The sequence below is a fragment of the Acipenser ruthenus genome, chromosome 4, assembly GCF_902713425.1.
Source record: "Acipenser ruthenus chromosome 4, fAciRut3.2 maternal haplotype, whole genome shotgun sequence".
Taxonomy (NCBI): domain Eukaryota; kingdom Metazoa; phylum Chordata; class Actinopteri; order Acipenseriformes; family Acipenseridae; genus Acipenser; species Acipenser ruthenus.
In genome coordinates this window covers 21,755,632-21,775,000 of record NC_081192.1, presented here as the reverse complement: position 1 = coordinate 21,775,000, position 19,369 = coordinate 21,755,632, and the positions used below count along the sequence as shown (strand labels likewise).

The window sequence follows — 19,369 nt, the reverse complement described above, 5'->3', positions numbered from 1 at the left end:
AGTTTTTTTTATGTGAACCATTTATGGAACCACCTCACATTTCTCCCGAGTCCCAATATAAAGGAAACGTCATGTTTAGATCTGTTTTAAAGTATTCATCATGCACCAAACCCTACACATGTCAACACATTCTGCTGTGTTTAGGTTTATTCATTTACAAATGTTCATGCTGAGGTCTCTAGTTTAGTTTGAATTATTTTAGGGCTGTGTTCAAAGGGTCGAAGGTTTGTTTGCTAGCCAGGAATTTAAAGGTAGTTCTGAACCTTCGAAGGTTAGTCTGGCGGCATTCATGCACTGTCAGGTGTTTTTTTTCCCTCTGTTAACAGAAACTGTTTAACAATGTGTGAATACTATAAATCACACATTAAATGTCACTGCAAAATTTGATCTTTTGATTTGTATAATGCCTATCACTTAAACAAAAGTTGTTGCATTAAAATCCACTACCAGATCATTATACGTAGCACCTCTTTATCAATGACGCTGCCGTCGTACATTGGAGCAGGGTATAATGTCAAAGCACTGGGGGAGTACCTATCGCTTTAATAAAATATGCACTGAATACCTAGTGTAAGAGAAGTGTTATGGTAGAATAAGTATGAAACCTGGGCTCCCGAGTGGCGCATCCAGTAAAGGCGCTCCTCGCAGGATGTGCCCTATAGCCTGGAGATCGCAGGTTCGAATCCAGGCTATGTCACAGCTGACCGTGACCGAGAGTTCCTAGAGGGCGGCGCACAATTGGCTGAGCGCTGCCCGGGTAGGGAGGGCTTAGGTCGGCAGGGGAATCCACGGCTCACCGCGCATCAGCGACCCCTGTGGCCGATAGGGCGCCTGTGGCTCTGCAGCGGAGCCGCCAGATCTGTGTTGTCCTCCGGCACTATAGGTCTGGTGGCATTGCTGTGGATCTGCAGTGCGAAAAATGACGGCTTGGAAGGAGCACGTTTCGGAGGACGTGTGTTCCAGCCTCCGTTTCCCGAGTCGGCGGGGGGGTTGCGAGCGCTGAGACGGGGATACAGATAATAATTGGGCATGCTAAATTGGGGTGAAAACCGGGGTAAAAAAATTGGCGACGACTAAATTAAAAAAAAAAAAAAAAAAAAAAAAAGAATAAGTATGAAACATAAAATTTGCACAAACACTAATCATTTTTATTTAAAAAACTTAGCACTGATTAGACTGAAGCACCGCCCCTTTGAAAAAGTAAACAAACCACAGTTGAAAGGTCACAGCAAAGAGGCAGACGGTGTCCAAGAACAGGGTTTCAGAAAGATAGAAGACAGAAAAAAAGACAAAAAACAGGACCCTCAGTTTATAAAAACACGTTCACCCAGTCTGAAGTATTTCATCACTTTCAACAGACTAGGGTGGTACCAGGGGAATAATACACCATTAACACTACTGGGCTGGCCCAGGGCCACTGCATATTTAGGTCTGCAACATCGTTCACATTTGCGGTTTAAGGCGCCTTTGTGAGTCAAATCATCACAGATTACTTAAATAGAGTAACAACAGATCAATTAGTTACATCACAATTAGAATGATAACATTCTCAATTAGTCAAGTCACATTACATAACTAGAACATATTACTATAATTGATTACACATTTCGCAATTATTAATCAAATACTTGTTGAAATGTCTGTCATTTAATTTAGTTCGCTTATTTTAAACATTAGTTATACAATTATTAGTGGGCCAGCCAGATCATGAATCATGTTAAAATAATTCAAATGTAGGTGGATGACATTCTCACTTTTGACATTTAAGGTCATTTTCAGGTCATAAAAGTCACCAGGGGTTAAATCGTAATATTTGGGGATTTGTACGGAATTGTCATCTGTTTGTGCATAACTTGGAAAAGCTAACTTGACTACAGTTGTGAAAGCCGTCCGATGTTATTATTTATTGTTTGAGACCGCCGGTCTTGTAAAATGTGGTTGAATCCCCCATCCTAAGTAGCTCATGGGAATGTGGCTGGAGCCTTAATAAGGTCATTGTTTAATGGGTAATTAAGGCTCCAGCCACAGTATAAAAGACCCACTCCGGGCTCAGAGTGGGGAGAGAGTGTAGAGGAAAAAGAGTGAACCAAGAGCGAATGCTACCCTTAGAGAACAAAGGTGCTCGTTTTTGTAAATTGTCGTTACTGTTTGGTGTTTATTTTACTTTGGCCAACGAGACGTTTTTGTTTTGGTGTCAGTTTTGTGTTTTATTTAAATCTTTTATTTTAAATTAAATACGAGCACAGCAGCGCCATTTTGCCCAGTACCACCTGTTTTTATTGTTTCATTTCCTGGTCTGACATCACCACCCACACGCCACACAAAGCCATCTGTGACAATCTACCTCAGTTCTTAAAGAATACAACTTTTTAGTAAAATTCCTGAAAGTGAATCCTGCTTGGAACTGATTTACTACGGCTCTGTATAAAACTATCATAGGAAGTAACTAACTCTGAGCTTTCATAAACTATTAGAAGTTTTGTTGAAGGTCTATGGAATAACACCGGTCGGCTCCTCGACAGGTACACAAACATAGACCAGTTTGTGATAACATGGACACAATTCAACCCCAAAAATTACAGTCTGACCCAGACACTGATTACCTCTCTTACGCTAACTATTCGCAGGTAACAACATGGGACTGGACCAAAGCTGAAAAGACCTTCACTATGTATGAAATTATGTGCAAAATTTTAAAGGTATGGAAACATTAGATTGATTTATTAATTTAAATTATTTAAACCTATGCCCTGCCTGATCTAAAGAAGTATACGTTTGAATGTGAATGCAGCAGTCAGATCAGGCTTCAAGCACTGCTGGCTACTACATGGCCTTTTTTAATGAGAATGTAGAATAAATAAAATATTGATTTACAAAATGCCATAACACACGGTAATTCATAATTGTGTGCACATGTACTGGGACATTTGGATCTGGATCATGGTGCTCTTCAGGTCATATAAAGATGATGCATGTTGGTTCATATGATTCTGTTATTAAAACAGGAATGTTTTAGCTGTATAACAGAATAATTGTAGGTTAAACATATTGTTGTGTTCTGCTCATTCAGTATCCTGAGGCATATCTGTTATTGAATTCTAAGTCTTAGCATGATGTGTGCCAGATTGTATAACTGTAGGTTTTCTCAGGACAGTGAGCTTCTGGACCAGCGGAAACACTGCTTCAGTGTTCAGACTGAAAGCGGCGAGGATATGTTCTTCAGTGTGGAGTTGGATAGTGAATTATCTATCTGGGAAAAAACCTTCCAGATAGCAACCTTTCTCGAAGTTGAAAGGATACAGGTATCTCAAAACCAACACATATTTGTTATTAATACATGTATACATATTTTGAAGTGAAATTTAAAGTTAAACTCCTTAATAACCACCTTATTAACCATATATAGGTAACCTATATTTAATTCACAGATAACAGGTAATTGTCAAAAAGTTGAGCACAGAAAACTCTGTAGTTTCTATAGGTGTGCAGGCATTCATCATGACAAATACGGTCATACAGCATTGCTACAACCACAGATATGTACTGTAACCTCATAACAAGATGTGATTGTCTAGCACAGGGTTGATAAAAAATCACAACATTTCAAAGAGACTGCCATTAAGTATGTTTGTAAAATATATAATTTTACATGTTTTTTTTTTCTCTGATTTGCAAGTTTGACATACAAAAACTATATTGTTTGGATTTAGAAATAATGCCTTTATTCAGCCTATTTGTATAACTTTAATGATTTATAAATCAGAAGTCCTGTACAATAGTCTTTACTAATCAGAACAGCCAGATGTACTCTTCATATGAAAATCAGAACTACGGTATTAAACTTTATGAATTGTAAACCAGAAACAGTTTTGCTCTGGTTTGATTCATAAACCAGTCAAATCATATCAATGATATTTGTTTTATGCATTCTAAGTCCGTAATTTAACATTGTAACAATTTCATTTTTACATTTTTTTTTCAGTGCAAAACATATGCTTGTATAATGGAAAGTCACCTTATGGGGCTCACAATAGACTTCAGCATGGGATTTGTGTGCTTTGATGCAGCATCAAAGGTAAGCCTGTTGACATTTAAAAAAAAAAATTCTGATTTGATATTTGATATACTTCAATGAAACATACCTTAGGGTATTCTTGATTTAGTGGCGTACTTGGCGCAATCAGGCTTCATTTTCTAGTCTTAATCTTCGTTTGTAAACAAGCAGTGCCTGCAAATAAAGTTTGGTGCCATGTTTCCTCTGGTGACACTCACTGAACATCTCCAATAGTTTTGCCCCTTTCCAGGATGTCTCAAATCCACCACCTTCCAAGCCTCTGATGTTGTGTTTACAAACAGGAGCATGAAAACAACTTGCTTTTTTTAAGATTTTGTAAAACTGGTTCACATTACAGGGCTATGATATATTGTATAATAATTATAAAAGCTTAGTCAGTAATGTAACACCAGCAAATCTACTGTATGGCACAAAATTATATACCCATGTGCCAAAATAATATAAGCTGTACACTAGTTTGGTACCTTTGATCAGATCATCTCCAAAATCTAATGAGTGCACATTCATATGAAGAAAATTCAAGTCAAGGTCAAAGTCAAGGAGGAAACCCAAAACATTCCCCATTGGAGGTTGTTATACATCACTCCACTAAGTAAGTTTTGTAAAGCTCAGCTTTTAAAACGAAGATTAGGATTTTGCTGTCTTTTCTGGGTTTGAGCCCTGTGTGTGCACTCAACCTGACCTGAGAATGCTTTACTAACTGCTCTTGTGCGGGCTGCATGCAGGGAGAGGAGGTTTGTCATTGAAACAGCGTGCTCATTGACAATGGTGTTCGGAGCAATCTTAAGACGGTGGATCTCAATACCACCCCTGTTTAAAGACAGTTGAGGCAGAAATATTTTCGCAACAAATTATACATACTCCTACCCTTGTAGCCACTGTAAAATTATTTATATTTAGGGCTTCTGATTTTCGATTTTAACTGATTAAAAACTGATAAAACACCCCTGATATAAAAAAAAATAAATCAGTGTAGAGCCAGTAAACAATGGAAAACACCGGAAAAACTGTGGAAATGGTTACTCAGTTCACATTGACGACACCTTTCCCATTGAAAAAATCTAACTTCCAACATTTCTATTGGAAACCATTTGCGAGATTTAAGACGAGATTACAATAAGGAATAAAGACTTGTTTGCGGAATTTAAAGCGATATTACAGCTAGATAAGATTTAAAACAACATTGTAAATTGTGTCAAAATGTAAAAAAATGCCTAGACACATAAAAACCCCAGAAGAAATTACCCATAACCATAAGGATTTGTTGAGGAAGACAGCAAGGGAAAGAAGGTACAAATTAAGTGTGCAAGTAGTCAAGTTACTATACATATTGTGACAGGAAAAAATGCCCAAGCATTTTGGAAAGTAATTGAAAACAATCATTTCATACAGTATGTAAAAAGCTAAACAATGTTGTGGTATCTCAAAAATTGCTAAAAAATAAGCACCGAAAAAATGAAATTAATAAAAAACAAAAAACACAAGCCCTATTTATATTACATGGTTTCATTTCAATAAATAATCCTGTGTCTTCACTAATTGTGAAATATTTCAAATCATCAAATGACACCTTATTTGTCAGTGAGCACTTAGTATGTTCAGCAGGAGAGTCTGAAGAGTGATAATGGATGCAGCAGAGGAAACATAAATGGGCCATCACTCTTCTGTGATATATGTGACCTTGAGTGTTTTTTTTCCCAGCTGCACTGTTTTTTTTAACCCATTACAAGAAAGAGACAAATAAAATGCACTTCACCTAAAAAAAAATGGCAGTGGTTTACAGTTTAATTATAGTGATTATCAGCAAAAAAGTTGTAATTACTTGATGACCTGTAAGAAGTCATAATGAATGACTATACAGCTACAAAAAGACAAAGATTCCAGTTTGGCAAAAAATTAACTACACGCTGTGATAAGCTAGGCATTCTGAGTTGAAAAGGAAAATGCTTGGCTAATATAGAGCTTGCTAATATATTGACACATATGATCACACAAACTTTGCAATCCAGGAAGAGTCAAAGAATAGGCTTCCATCAAGTCTATATCCTCCGTTACATGCTAGGGAGTCTTGTATGAAAACATTTTCTTACTGTTGATGTGGATATGTGTATACCAGTAAATGGTTGACCACTTCCAGAATGCCTATGAAACTCAAAAACATTTCACTTCACATACCTCCCGCATACAAATTATACAGGGTATTACTTTATGAAAATATGTCATTGATCATTTTGTTTGACCTAAACTACTGTATAGTCTTTGCTTTGTAGTTAATTCAGTGGGGTAAAGTAAGGACTACAAATGAACGAATATGCAAACACTTGTCTGAATTTTGAACAGATATCCAAACATGATAATTCCATGTTCGTCCCTGCACTAATAATTAACATATGTTTCAAGAGGAGACACCCTTTACACCAGTGTTAATCAATTGGTGGCCCGCGAGAGCCTTCCATTTGGCCGGTTGAACGTCAGCTGTCCTTCATTATAAAAGCTGAAATTGCAGATACGCAAGATTGAAAGGTCACCGCTGTCTGCAGGGCATTTGTATCCCCTAACAAGAGGTTTTTTTTTGTGTTGTTTTTTTGGCAACACGCCATAATAGAGGAACAAGTGATCACTGCACTTTATCTGGTAATAACCCTTCTCCTTCCTTGTTTACAACTCACTCTGTATGCAAGCTACCCTCAAATCAATAAACTTGAGTTTATATTCACTCTGTGTGCACATTCATTCCTTTTCGTATCAGTATATTCCATAACCCAATGGTGAATACTATTTTACAGTGTACTATTATTTAACTTCTCAGAATAATTACTCCTATCCTGTAAGTTCTATCTGTCCTTATGGTCTCTTCCTCCACTGACTTACTGGCTAAACACCGTTAATTTGGTTACCCAGAGAATCACAATTACACTTTCTTTTAAACATGCACATTTGTGAGGTAAAGAGTGATTCAGCATCAATACGCCCAGACAGTGAGACATACAGAGAAAACAATAAACAGCAAGAGAAAATAAGACAAAACACTATTCAAGCATAGTAAAATATCTGTCAAAGACTTTATTTGGGCTTAAAACAAAACCTGTTTGTCAACAGTGAGAAATGCACCTACGGCACGCATGTCAAAGATGGCACGGTGGATATGCACTTACGTTTATTTTCCCTCTGTTTACTGTCATGTCATGCATTTAAGTTTAGAAACATTTCATTTACATTCAAACACATTAGCGTTAGAACATGTTGATACATATTTAGACACAGTGCTAAAAGTTTTAATTCAAAGTGATTAATAATTGATTTCATTAGTTAGCTTGAATTCTTGCTGCACAGTAATTTTCTGAAAAAAGAAGACAGTGCGTGGGAGAGTCAGTTTCAGGCAATAAGAAAGGAAAATTATTGTTCATGAATTTAACTTATTTAAAATGTAAATGTTATAGTTTAAATAAAATTAAGATTAATAGCTTGCTCTTTTAATAGCATTTGTGGGCTTTGTATAATTATTTGTTTGCAAGATGTCGTTTTAATATTTTCAGGAAAATATCAGGACAAATATATTTGCTTTCTATTTTGATTATTAAATGGCGATCAGACATTGTATCATTGGTGGAGTTTCCATGCTTTTTTTTTTTTTAGCTTGAGACATTTGCTCGAGAAATATGTAAATTGCTTTTTGGGGTTTGCATTCGCTTAGTTTATTTTACTCGAGTAAACCGGGCTTTTCACCCGACGTCATGCTAATGAAGGGGAAAGGTGGGGGTTGATATGTAAATTAGCTATGCGTAAAGTACTCTGTTTTTTTTAAGATTACTAGTGACATTTTGTGAAGATGTGGTTTCCATGCACAAAGAACTGGTACACGAGTGAATCTAAGCTGCTGTAATAAAGCAAAATACCTTGTATCTGGTTGGTTAATAATGTGTTTTACTGCTCTTGCCCAAATTGTTTTTTAAATGTCACTTGCGGGGTGGCATGTCATTAGTGTTGAATCCATTTTCAACAAATGTATCTTACGACTCATTCATAAAAAATTAACTGGGAAATATAAAATGAAACTGACCAACACAGGTATTGCAGATCACCATGGCTGAAAACCGGCAGAGACGTAGGTTTCTAAAGCTCTGTGCCATACATCTTCCACGTATGCTCCCAAAGCTGTCTGGATTGGGAACAGTGGATGTTTTGCCTTTATTTCGGGTGCTTGAACCTCCAAACATCCTCTGCCAACAAATCCTTATGCCTTGTTATTTAATGCCAATTTCGCGTCACCAGGGCAACATTCAGCATTATAGGGGAACTGGTAAAGGAAGATATGCAGCCAAAAAGGAATTACGTACGGCCTCCTGTGCCAGTGGAAAAAAGGCTGGCATCCTCAGCTGAGTACAGGGTTAGGGTTACTCAGCTGAGTACAGGGTAGCTGGCAATGTGTTTGGGGTGCATAAAACCAACTCCCTTGTTCAGAGGCACTGCAACATGTACATAGCTATGCCAGATGTAACTGAAGCAAAAAGTATTGCTCTGCTCTCCCGAACGGCACCTCCTTGCTCGTTCCTGCAGGTAGGACTGTTTCATTTTTTTAAATTTGACCCAAGCTTGTGGGACTGTGCACTCTAGTCCTCTTTCTGAGAGGGCATCAACCACTTGTTGGTACACATGCTTGTTATGTTGTTTCAGGCGATCGAACTGGCTCAACACATCCAAGTCACTAATTATACTTATTAATGCCCGGGTTTCCTCCTCGCTCCAGCGAACCTGAATGGCGGGCGGACACGCGTTGTCTTTGGACATAGCTGGGATCAAAATCAAGAGAAATCAATTACAGACATTTAGTAAGCAGCTCACTTGCTCTTTGTGTTTAACTAGCGTCGTTTTTACAGCAAGGGTATTCTCAAACAGCTGCTTTAATACTATAACAAGGGCATAACACAGTTCATGGTAAGTGGTTTTATACAGAACTATAAACCCATAAGAGATATACAACACGACAGACCAGACACAGCAAAAAACAATAATAAAAAAAGCCGCCCGCATTATCATTAAGGTGAACTACACCACTGCTAACCATAAAATCACCCCTTCAGCCACTACTTTCTGCCGTCTTGGAATCCACAGTAACAACTGACCTGCTCCCTTGCAATATTTATAGTGATGTCAAATTAGCTCATTTACATTTACACGTGAAATGCAGGTTTCCATGTGAAACTGGGCATGGTTTTCCCGTGTGTTTCGTCATTTACACGAGTAAATGAGATTTACCCTATCCCTCTCTTTGGCCGTTTTCTTTCGGCCACATACCTGATTCACACGAGTAATTCTCCCAAACGTGCATTGCCATTTCACGTGTAAATTGCCCCACATGAAAACCCATGATTGTAAGTAGTCCTGAGATGTATTAGGCAATTGGTGCAAGTGTAGTGTTGCAGCGTTCTGTTATATAAAGTGTGATTGGATAGTCAGATTTTCATAACCGTTTAAACAACCCCCCCAACCGGTAGGCAAATCATGAGCACCCTGTGGCTCCCTAAGGTTTGGACATTGCCTTATCTGACCTGGTTATGACAATGGTTAACCCTGATAAATGATGGCTAAATTATGGTTAACCAATAGTTCAAGGTTTAAATACACAGTGTAACATTGTTTAGATATAAAACAAACATCTGAGATAGCAGTTTTTTAAAAATGTTATATACAGTGTACTGCTTAAATTGAAAAGGGCAGTAAGCTAAACTCCAACATTCCAAACACAGAAGAAAACTCCCACGTAACGTACTCAACTACACCACAACAGACGCTAATTATGTTGCATCTCAGACTTAATCATCGAGCCAGCACCTAAGGAGCTTGCTTGGGAAGAACATGCTGTATGTTATTTTAACTTGTTATCTTAATGGTTAGAGTGCAAATAAATTGACAAATGACCCACCACACCGTTGCTATGGCTAATTTAATACTGTCTCCAGGTATAACATTGATGTTCAGATTTCAGATATATTTTGCAGTTGTACAGTCAGTATTAATGCTAAATTGATCAGACTTATGTAAGATTTGCATTAAACTCTTAATGTAACTGACTAATGATTACATTTAAGGTGGGTGGGGGGATAAGGGTTGGTTTGTTTTCTTCAGTATATACAGCTATGGCTAAAGGTTTTGCATCTCCCTATAGAATTAACTAATTTTGCTTCATTCGAATGAGACCTGCTGAATAATTTTACGTTAACATGTTAAATTACATACCACTTTGTGGTTATCCATTTACTTAATCAAAAACTGGCAATATCATTTTGTAGTTTATTCGATTAATAAACTACATTATTAAATTATTTTAAATAAAAGATATACATTTTGTTTATATATATATATATATATATATATATATATATATATATATATATAATTTTTTTTTTTTTTTTTTTTTTAATTGTCTAAATCCCAAAATCCTAGGTGATGCAAAACTTTTGGCCACAGCTGTACAGTATGCAAAAATATGTATAGCAAGCCATCTATCCATACATATTAATATACTCTTAACAGTTCCAAATAAAAATCAATTGTTGTTTCAGGCTGTGCTTTGGAGATACAAGTTTTCCCAACTTAAAGGTTCCTCAGATGATGGAAAGAGCAAGATTAAATTCCTGTTCCAAAATCCGGACACCAAACACATTGAAGCCAAGGTAACCGGATCTACAGGATCTCTTAGTTTATAATAACCAGGAGCTGTTTCTGGGACAATAATGGAATTGTTCCTTTAGGATGAAACCCATCCTACAGGAACAAGCTGACTGAAGATTTGGAGGGGGGGGGGGAGCCCTTGCCCGGAACTACACCGTGGTACAAAGAACAACAGCATTAAACACATGTCTCTTTTTAGGTTAAAACAATTCACATGGAAGTCGATTGCGTTGACAGTTTCACACAACATTTAACCATGAGAGTCTTCTTGGGGCAAAAAAATATTATTCCCTTTTAATTGTGATCTTCACAAAAAAAAAAATACTGCAGTATAAAACTGAAAGTAACACTGTTACAGAATAAAAATATGTATATAAATTACTTGCATAGGCTCAGTATATGAATATTGCACTGTAAAGACGACTTGATTAAAAATATTTATTTTGTCCTTGACAAGTACAGTGATCACTATAAGGGGGCCCTCTACTGCGGAACGGATTATAAGGCAGCATGGTCAAGGCTCCCATTTGCCCCATAATGCCATTACACTAACACTAGCATTCTCGTTATAAGGTGGAACACAAACAGCACGTCTCTTAACTATGGCTCCCGACTACAGAGTTATAAAGGGGGAGCACTGTATCTACTATAACAGGTTATTGTCAGTTCATTTTTGTGTTGGTCGCAGGAAATACATTTACTAGAAATAAAATAAGTATATTCTAAACAGGGATTTAATAGGGGCTGAAATATTAGGAGGAGTGACTTGGACTTTTCTTACTGTTAAAAATAAAATATAGGGTCCAATGGGGGACATCTCTAATGCTTGGGCAAAACATATTTGCTTTGATTGTAATGAAAAAACTCTGTGCAAGTAGCAGCAAACTGCCTTTGCTCTTTAATGAGATTTTGGTGGCATGCTTTGTCGTGTCTTTTTTTTGCCAGTGGTTGGCGTAACTTTCGGATTGAGGTCTCTTACATGTTAGATTTAAGCGATTCTGGCGCAGAGGGGGCCGTCTGTCTTTCAAACTGACAAGGCGCAGTGGATCCCGATATGAAAAGGGAACATCAGTAGCACATGGTGAAGGAGAAGAAGCATGCTAAGAGAGAGACACACACGTGGGCAGAAAACATAAACAATGCTATGCACTCTGTGATGTATAACATACCTTCATTAACTTTAAGGCTGCTTTGAAAAAAATTGATTTTATGGATTTTTTTTTTTTTTTTAAATGCACATCATAGGCTACTTCATAATTACTGGAAGTCGTTTAATTAATTTGAATATGCTCATATTTATTTGTTGTGTGGGGGTCTTTTAGAATACGTGTTTATGATTCAAACCTGACAGAAGAAAAGACTCAAAAAAATACAGTACGTCATCAGGAATATATCTTTTTTTCACACAGGTGTGGAGTATGGACTTTATGTTATTTAAGAAAACTGTTTTTGTTTCTCAAATTTTGAAAGAGCAGCTCGAAAAATAACCAAATTGTCTGTATGCCTCTCTGTCATGTATTATGGTATTAGGACAACTGAAAATAAATATAGGTCTTATGACAACGGCTGGTTAGCTACCCAGCCTCACTATATCATATTTAGTCTAAAACAGTAACATTTTGGAGTCCTATTTCTGTACTACTGTATATAAATTGCCAACTTCTCTCTTTTTCTTAAAGGAACTGGAGTTTTCAAATCTCTTTGCAGTGCTGCACTGTATTCATTCTTTCTTCGCTGCCAAAGTTGCTTGTCTGGACCCTCTCTATGTGGGCAGTCAGGGTGCTGCTGCTGCTGTCACCAATACTGCTTGTGTTGCTGCTACAGGGAAGATAAACTACTCTACCTGACAGCCCCTGCACGGTGCAGTGCATTACTGTCTCACAGTACATGAATATTCATCGTATCCTATATAGCCTAGAGGGAGCTGATCACAGAAGCCAATTCAGGAACATCTCAGCGGGGGACAAAGTGATCATCAATTTTTGTTTTCTGCAAGAAAATAGAGAATAATCCAAGCTCAAACTGGAGATTGCATATACTTACCTTTAGTGTGATTTATGAGCACTATTTTTTTAATACTGTATAAAATAAAAGGTCATTCAAGAAGTGTCACAATCAACACAGCACATACAGTTCTATGACTCATTTTAAACAACTAGACATAGATCAGATTTGTGGACTGCCACTGTCCCTATTATGTTGTAGGCTCCACAGATTACAGTGGGCTCAAGATTTTCTTTACCTCAAGCCCCTGGAGGATTACAGTGTGGCAGATATAAAGTATGAACAAGATATGTCTTGTTGTCTGTTAGTTTACACACAGAACATGCAAAATCACAATAGAAGGCTTCGGTTTATTTTGACATTAGTGTAGACTGCTCTAGATATCACTTTATATATCCGGAGGCATGGGAATGTGCAATAGGGTATTTTTAAAGCTATCTTTTTTTTGTATGTGCTTTATTTAAAAAGATGCAGTCCAGAAAATGTAGAGCCAACTCTAAAGATAATCTATTACTCATAATCACAAGGAATGCAGGGGTGTTGGGGGTTTAGGTTTTCATCCATTGTGTTTGATAGAGATGCATTACATTTTGAATTTGCAAACACAAAACAGTTAAGTTAATTTTATTTATGTTAAAATTAATTATGTATATATTTAAAGAAATTATAGGCACTGTTCGCAGAGATGTGTGGACCAGATAAAAAGTTAACATCATGAATTAAGGGCAGTCCCATTTGGATTTTTTTTTTCTTTTTTTTTGGAATCGTTGCATATCGTATTTATAAAAGGGCCTAAACATTTGACATGAGGTGTAATCAGAGAAAATAAAATAATATAGTTCAAAAGGCTTAATTAGTTTCAGTATCTTTTACAAAAATAAGTCATGCAAGAAATGGACAGGGACATACCCAAAATGGGTCTACAGAGTCAAAACAGTTAGATATTGTAGTCACAAAGCAATTTCCAGTGGTCTGTTCAGTTCCTCGTTCAGGTCTTGGGTGTTGGTGTCCTAATTAAGGTTCTACAGTAGTGACATGAATACATTATTTTACAGATATTAAATATCCCAGAAGATTATTTTTTAACACTATAACAGTAGCCTAAATGAATTGTAAAATGAAATCACTTGTATGTTTATTTTAACATACATAATAAATAGTGTTGTTTCTTTTGTAAATATAAGTAGATTGCGCATGTTTATTGTTTACACAAAATAAAAGGTTTAAACAATTCACTTAAAAAAACTTACAAAACAAAACCTACCTCAATACCGAGGACTAACTAAACACGAAAATGCCCTGGCTAAGACGGGACAGCTAAGCTGTTTACCCGAAGAATATTGTGTTCAGTTCTGGTCACCTCGTTACAAAAAGGATATTGCTGCTCTAGAAAGAGTGCAAAGAAGAGCGACCAGAATTATCCCGGGTTTAAAAGGCATGTTGTATGCAGACAGGCTCAAAGAATTGAATCTGTTCAGTTTTAAACAAAGAAGACTACGAGGCGATCTGATTCAAGCATTCAGAATTCTAAAAGATATTGACAATGTCGACCCAGGGGACTTTTTCGACCTGAAAAAAGAAACAAGGACCAGGGGTCACAAATGGAGATTAGATAAAGGGGCATTCAGAACAGAAAATAGGAGGCACTTTTTATACAGAGAATTGTGAGGGTCTGGAACCAACTCACCAGTAATGTTGTTGTTGAAGCGGACACCCTGGGATCCTTCAAGAAGTTGCTTGATGAGATACTGTGATCAATAAGCTACCAACAACCAAACTAGCAAGATGGGCCGAATGGCCTCCTCTCGTTTGTAAACTTTCTTATGTTCTAAAACACTCTCCTTTATTAGCAGTACTTTCAAATACCCACTCGGATGCACGTACACAGCCGCCATGAACTCCTTATCTTTCCCACCCTGAACAATGCTACACCCATGGTTTTACTATGATTAATTACAAATTATTAATTTACGACTAGAACAGGTGAGCTCTATTACCTTTCAAACCGTAATAAACATATTAACATTTTAGTATCAAATTGACCTCTAGTGGTCATCCTTGTAACTACACCATACAAACCCAACACCATGGTCAACATGGGAGAATGTTATGCCCTTTTCATACGGAGACTAATATATTCCCCGTTCACCACTCTCCCAATAATATATATATATATATTATACACACACACACACACACACACAATTTGTTGCATATGTAAAGAACAAATTTATAGCGCACACAAAATATTAATATTAAATAGATTCTTTATTATATTTTTAAAAAGACATACCAATCTACCGGTTTCGGCACAAATGTGCCTTCATCAGGAAAGCACATAAAATTCACTCAGGAGTTATATATTAGTTCCAATTAACAAGTCAGAACCAGTTTTTCAAACAGCAACAATCACATTAATTAACGCATATACAAACATTTATCAATCATCCATAATTAATCACAAATTATCAGCTCCCGGTCATCAATACAATTTCATAATGAAACCACTGTGGGGATGACAAAACGAATCAGAGTTACCAGTATTACCACACACGGCACAATTGCCACATTTGTTATTCTCTTTGGGCTGACCGCCAAGCCATGTACTTTGTGATACTGTTTTTAAATCACTATGAACCAACTGATCTCTTAGATTAGGAGCTCGTCTAAACACTATTCTTTGGAGGAGTCTCCACAAATTGTTTTAAAGTGTAATCACGCTGTAATACATTCCAATGTTTTAATAATTCTCCTCACATCTTCAGCTTGTGTTGGAAAACAAGTCATACAAATTGGTGTCTCCTCAATTTGTTTAACATTTAAATCAGAATTAAGAAACTGAGATCTTGGTTTAATAGCTGCATGTTTAATTGCTCTATTTATGTTAGGAACATCATAACCACGTTCACATTTTTTTTATTATTATTATTTCAACTTGTTTTTCATATTCTTTATCCTCATCACAATTATGTCTCAATCTCACAAATTGGCTGTATGGAATACTGTTAATCAAATGTCTAGGATGGAAACTCGAAGCTCTCAATAAAATGTATTTCTATCAGTTCCCTTCCTATAGATTGATGTATATAATAAACCTGAATCATCTTTATAAACATCTAAATCCAATAAATGTATATGTGTTTCATTAAAATCCATAGTAAACTTTAGGCTTGCATCTCTACTGTTCATATAGGTATAGAATTTATTAAGCTCAAGCTCCGTCCCATCCCATATCATTAATATATCGTCTATAAATCATTTCCATACAACAATGTGATTAACAAAAGGATTCTTATTGATGTCATAAATGGTCTCCTCCTCCCATTTATCAACAAACAGATTGGCAAAATGTGGAGCAAATGGGGATCCCATAGCTGTTCCCTTTACTTGTTGATAGAATTGATTTTCAAAAGTAAAATTATGATTTTGTAAAATGAATTTAGCCAAATCCAATAAAAATGAGGAGGGGGGGGGGGTAGTTCTGTCTTTCAAACTAAATGACATAGCTTGTAACCCTAACTCATGAGGAATATTTGTATACAAACTTTCTATATCAAAACTTACAAACAAACGTTTTTGTTGTACTTCTAATTTTGTAAGGCAATTTATGACATCCCTTGAATCCTTTAAGAATGATGGAAGCTTGTGACAGGCAATACAGAGAGAAATGGGAGGTGGAGTTAAAATGCCAGCACAGGCACGCAGGATTTATGAACACAAAAAGTAAATAAACAGGTAATGTGACGCTACCAGCGATGATAACGCACAGAGGACACATGCTGTAAACTGTACAAAAGGCAAAACAAAACAGTACGAAAACATTCAAATAAAAACTGCTTCATATGGCCTTGACTGGGCATTGCCTTCACAAGCACCGCTTGCAGTTTCAGGGTTGCGTAGCTTTAGTTCTTGCAGAGCGGACGCTGTCCTCCTGAATATACGCAGCTCCCCTCTATAGCATGGCGTTGCAGTTGCCCCGAGTGATCTCCACATGGTTGTTTTTAAACTGACGGATACTCGGTCGAGACCCGCCCACCTGCTGATTGAGGACCGGCACAGCCAATCATCCACTGCCCTTCCTCTCAACCAAACCCAGCAGGCAGCAAAATTCCCAATCGAGCGCCCGTCTGTAAACAATCAGTTAATCAAAAAAAATCAACTCCAAAAGACACACAATAAACCCATTTCCACATAGAGATTACACCAACACTAATTCTCACCTATACATCAACAAATTTAGACACGTTCAAACCAGAGACAATTAGCCTTCCTGGAGGGTTCTGCATATTCTTGTGTATTTTAGGCAATATATAAAATACCAGTTTAATTGGGAATTTTATTGACACAAATTTAAATTCTTGCTTTGTTATCCAATTATTTTCACATGCCAATTTTAAAATTGTATCAATGCATTCCTTAATTCGAATAGTTGGATCACATGGTTTATAATATTCTGTATTCGCTAACTGTCTTATTGCCTCTAATCTGTAATTATCCTAATCTGGAATTACTATGGCACCACCATTATCTGCTGGTTTAATTAGAACATCATTAAACTCTAAAAGCTGTCTAAGATCTTGAATTTCCTGCAGACTGAAATTATTTCTGACATAGCATCACTTTTTTACCAGCTTATCAATATCTCTCTCAATTAATTTAGAATAAGTTTGAATGCGAGCATTAAGGTTAACGTTAGGAAGAAATAAACAGCGGTGTCTACATCCAGATGATTCCCTTATAATTTCTATATTACTTTTTTCAGTTGTATGTGAAACAATAGATACAAGTGTAGTGGGGCAAAATATATTCTTAAGGTGTAAATCACAAACTTAAAGCAATCAGTTTTAGTCTTCATAGCATTAAGTCCCGATATAGGAGCAAATGACAATCCCTTATTCAAAAGGGATGTCACTGAGCCGGGGTAAGATTTCATTTGGAAAGGTTGACAATACCTAGTTTTGACTTCTGGTCATTGGTCTCATCAGTGGATTGTCCCGATCCCTCCTGCCTCCCTCCTTTTCCCTTCCTCGTCTTCTTCCTAAAGGGGGCACTCTTGCTTTTTTTCTGAGTTGTTGGCAATCCTAAAAAAGATGTTGCCCCCTGCTGATTTGGATCAGTAGAATATCCTTCTGAAGTGGACGATAGATGTAAATCCATATTTCCTCTAGATCTTACGTGCTTGTATTTTTGTCCATACCTTACTGTATTTATCCTTTTCCAGTCATAAACAGTCCCTTCCTTATAATCCTTAGTGTCTCTTTGGAACTTTCTTATTTTATATGTTTTTAAATCATTGGTAAAATCCTCAATATATATCAGTGGCGTGCAGTCAGGGCATGCAGGTCATGCATTGCATGACCAATCGGAAAACTAAGAATGTTGCGATAATAGTAGAATATCAAATGTGTCTTTCTGTCTTTATATAATCTTTTTTTAATCATGTTCATTGCGCGGACCGCTCCATTCTTGTGATATGTAGTGGAACTCAAGTCTATGGAAGGCTGTCCGGGTCAAAAACCCATACCTAGTACACGTATTCATTTGGATCAATCAGGATACATAAAATACTGCGCATTCTAAATAAATGTAAATATGGAAGGCCATCTGGGCCAAAAACGTATTGTGTATTGTGTAGTACATGTTTCAAATATTCGCTACACATAATTGTTATCTGTCTCGTGCTTTACCGTCAAAAATAGTAAGCGTCATCACAATCTATTATTATTATTATTATTATTATTATTATTATTATTATTATTATTAATAATAATAATAATAATAATAATAATAATAATAATAATAATAATAATAACAATAACAATTTTATTTTGTATAGCACCGGGGACGTTTTCTTTACAATATTTGCCTGAATCCCCGTCGACTATTCAGACCCAGCATTTATTATGTAACGTCACTAACATTTTCAAATACTTCAGATGCAATCATGGAGAAGCCACTAACATACAACATTATAGCATTAACATAAATAAATTGCAACATTCCAGCAACATCGTTAAAAGTTAAAAAAAATAAATAAAAAGATTGTGATCCTTTAATAACACTATGTAATACAATTTTTGTTCCTGGGTAGTAAGTGTTATTTCCTAATTGCAAAAGTATAGAAAACGGCTATTATTCCCCACAAACTTTGCTTTTGTGACCAGGACAGTGATATTTTGAAATTTACCTATTTCCAATGAGAAAACGGGCGAATTTGTGTCTTTTCGTTCACATAAAGTCAGAAAAAAACAACATATGAATCCAAATTAACATGTATTTATACTAAAGTAATACAAAAATGACTACAAAAGATTTAGAAGTGAGTAGTTTTTCGAGATTTACGATTATACTGTAAATCACTTTCACGAATCAGCCCCCAAATGTAGTCTCCCATCATGTTCTCGTTATACTGTCCTTCATTGACAGCTCATCCAGGATCCTCAAAGCCGTGCTGCTCCATAATGGTAACAATTACCCGTCTCTTCCCCTGGCTCACTCGGTGCACCTCAAAGAGGATTACAACAGCATCAAGACCTTGCTGGACGCCTTGAAGTATGATGAGTACAGCTGGGACCCCCGGAAGGTGCTGATGCCACCACTGCACATCAAATTGGGCCT

General features: G+C 36.6%; 1 protein-coding gene across 1 annotated transcript in view; it reads left to right on the top strand.

The window, feature by feature from the left end:
* The window catches only part of LOC117399333 (gamma-1-syntrophin), a 137,681-nt gene extending 121,473 nt beyond the window's left edge, over positions 1 to 16,208 (top strand). The window contains exons 15-19 of the mRNA XM_034913109.2: positions 2,628 to 2,699; positions 3,150 to 3,302; positions 3,983 to 4,075; positions 10,639 to 10,749; positions 12,427 to 16,208. Coding sequence (XP_034769000.1) covers positions 2,628 to 2,699; positions 3,150 to 3,302; positions 3,983 to 4,075; positions 10,639 to 10,749; positions 12,427 to 12,594 — 597 coding nt within the window. The 3' untranslated portion in view covers positions 12,595 to 16,208. The remainder of the gene's footprint in view (positions 1 to 2,627; positions 2,700 to 3,149; positions 3,303 to 3,982; positions 4,076 to 10,638; positions 10,750 to 12,426) is intronic.
* The last annotated feature ends 3,161 nt before the right edge of the window (positions 16,209 to 19,369 follow it).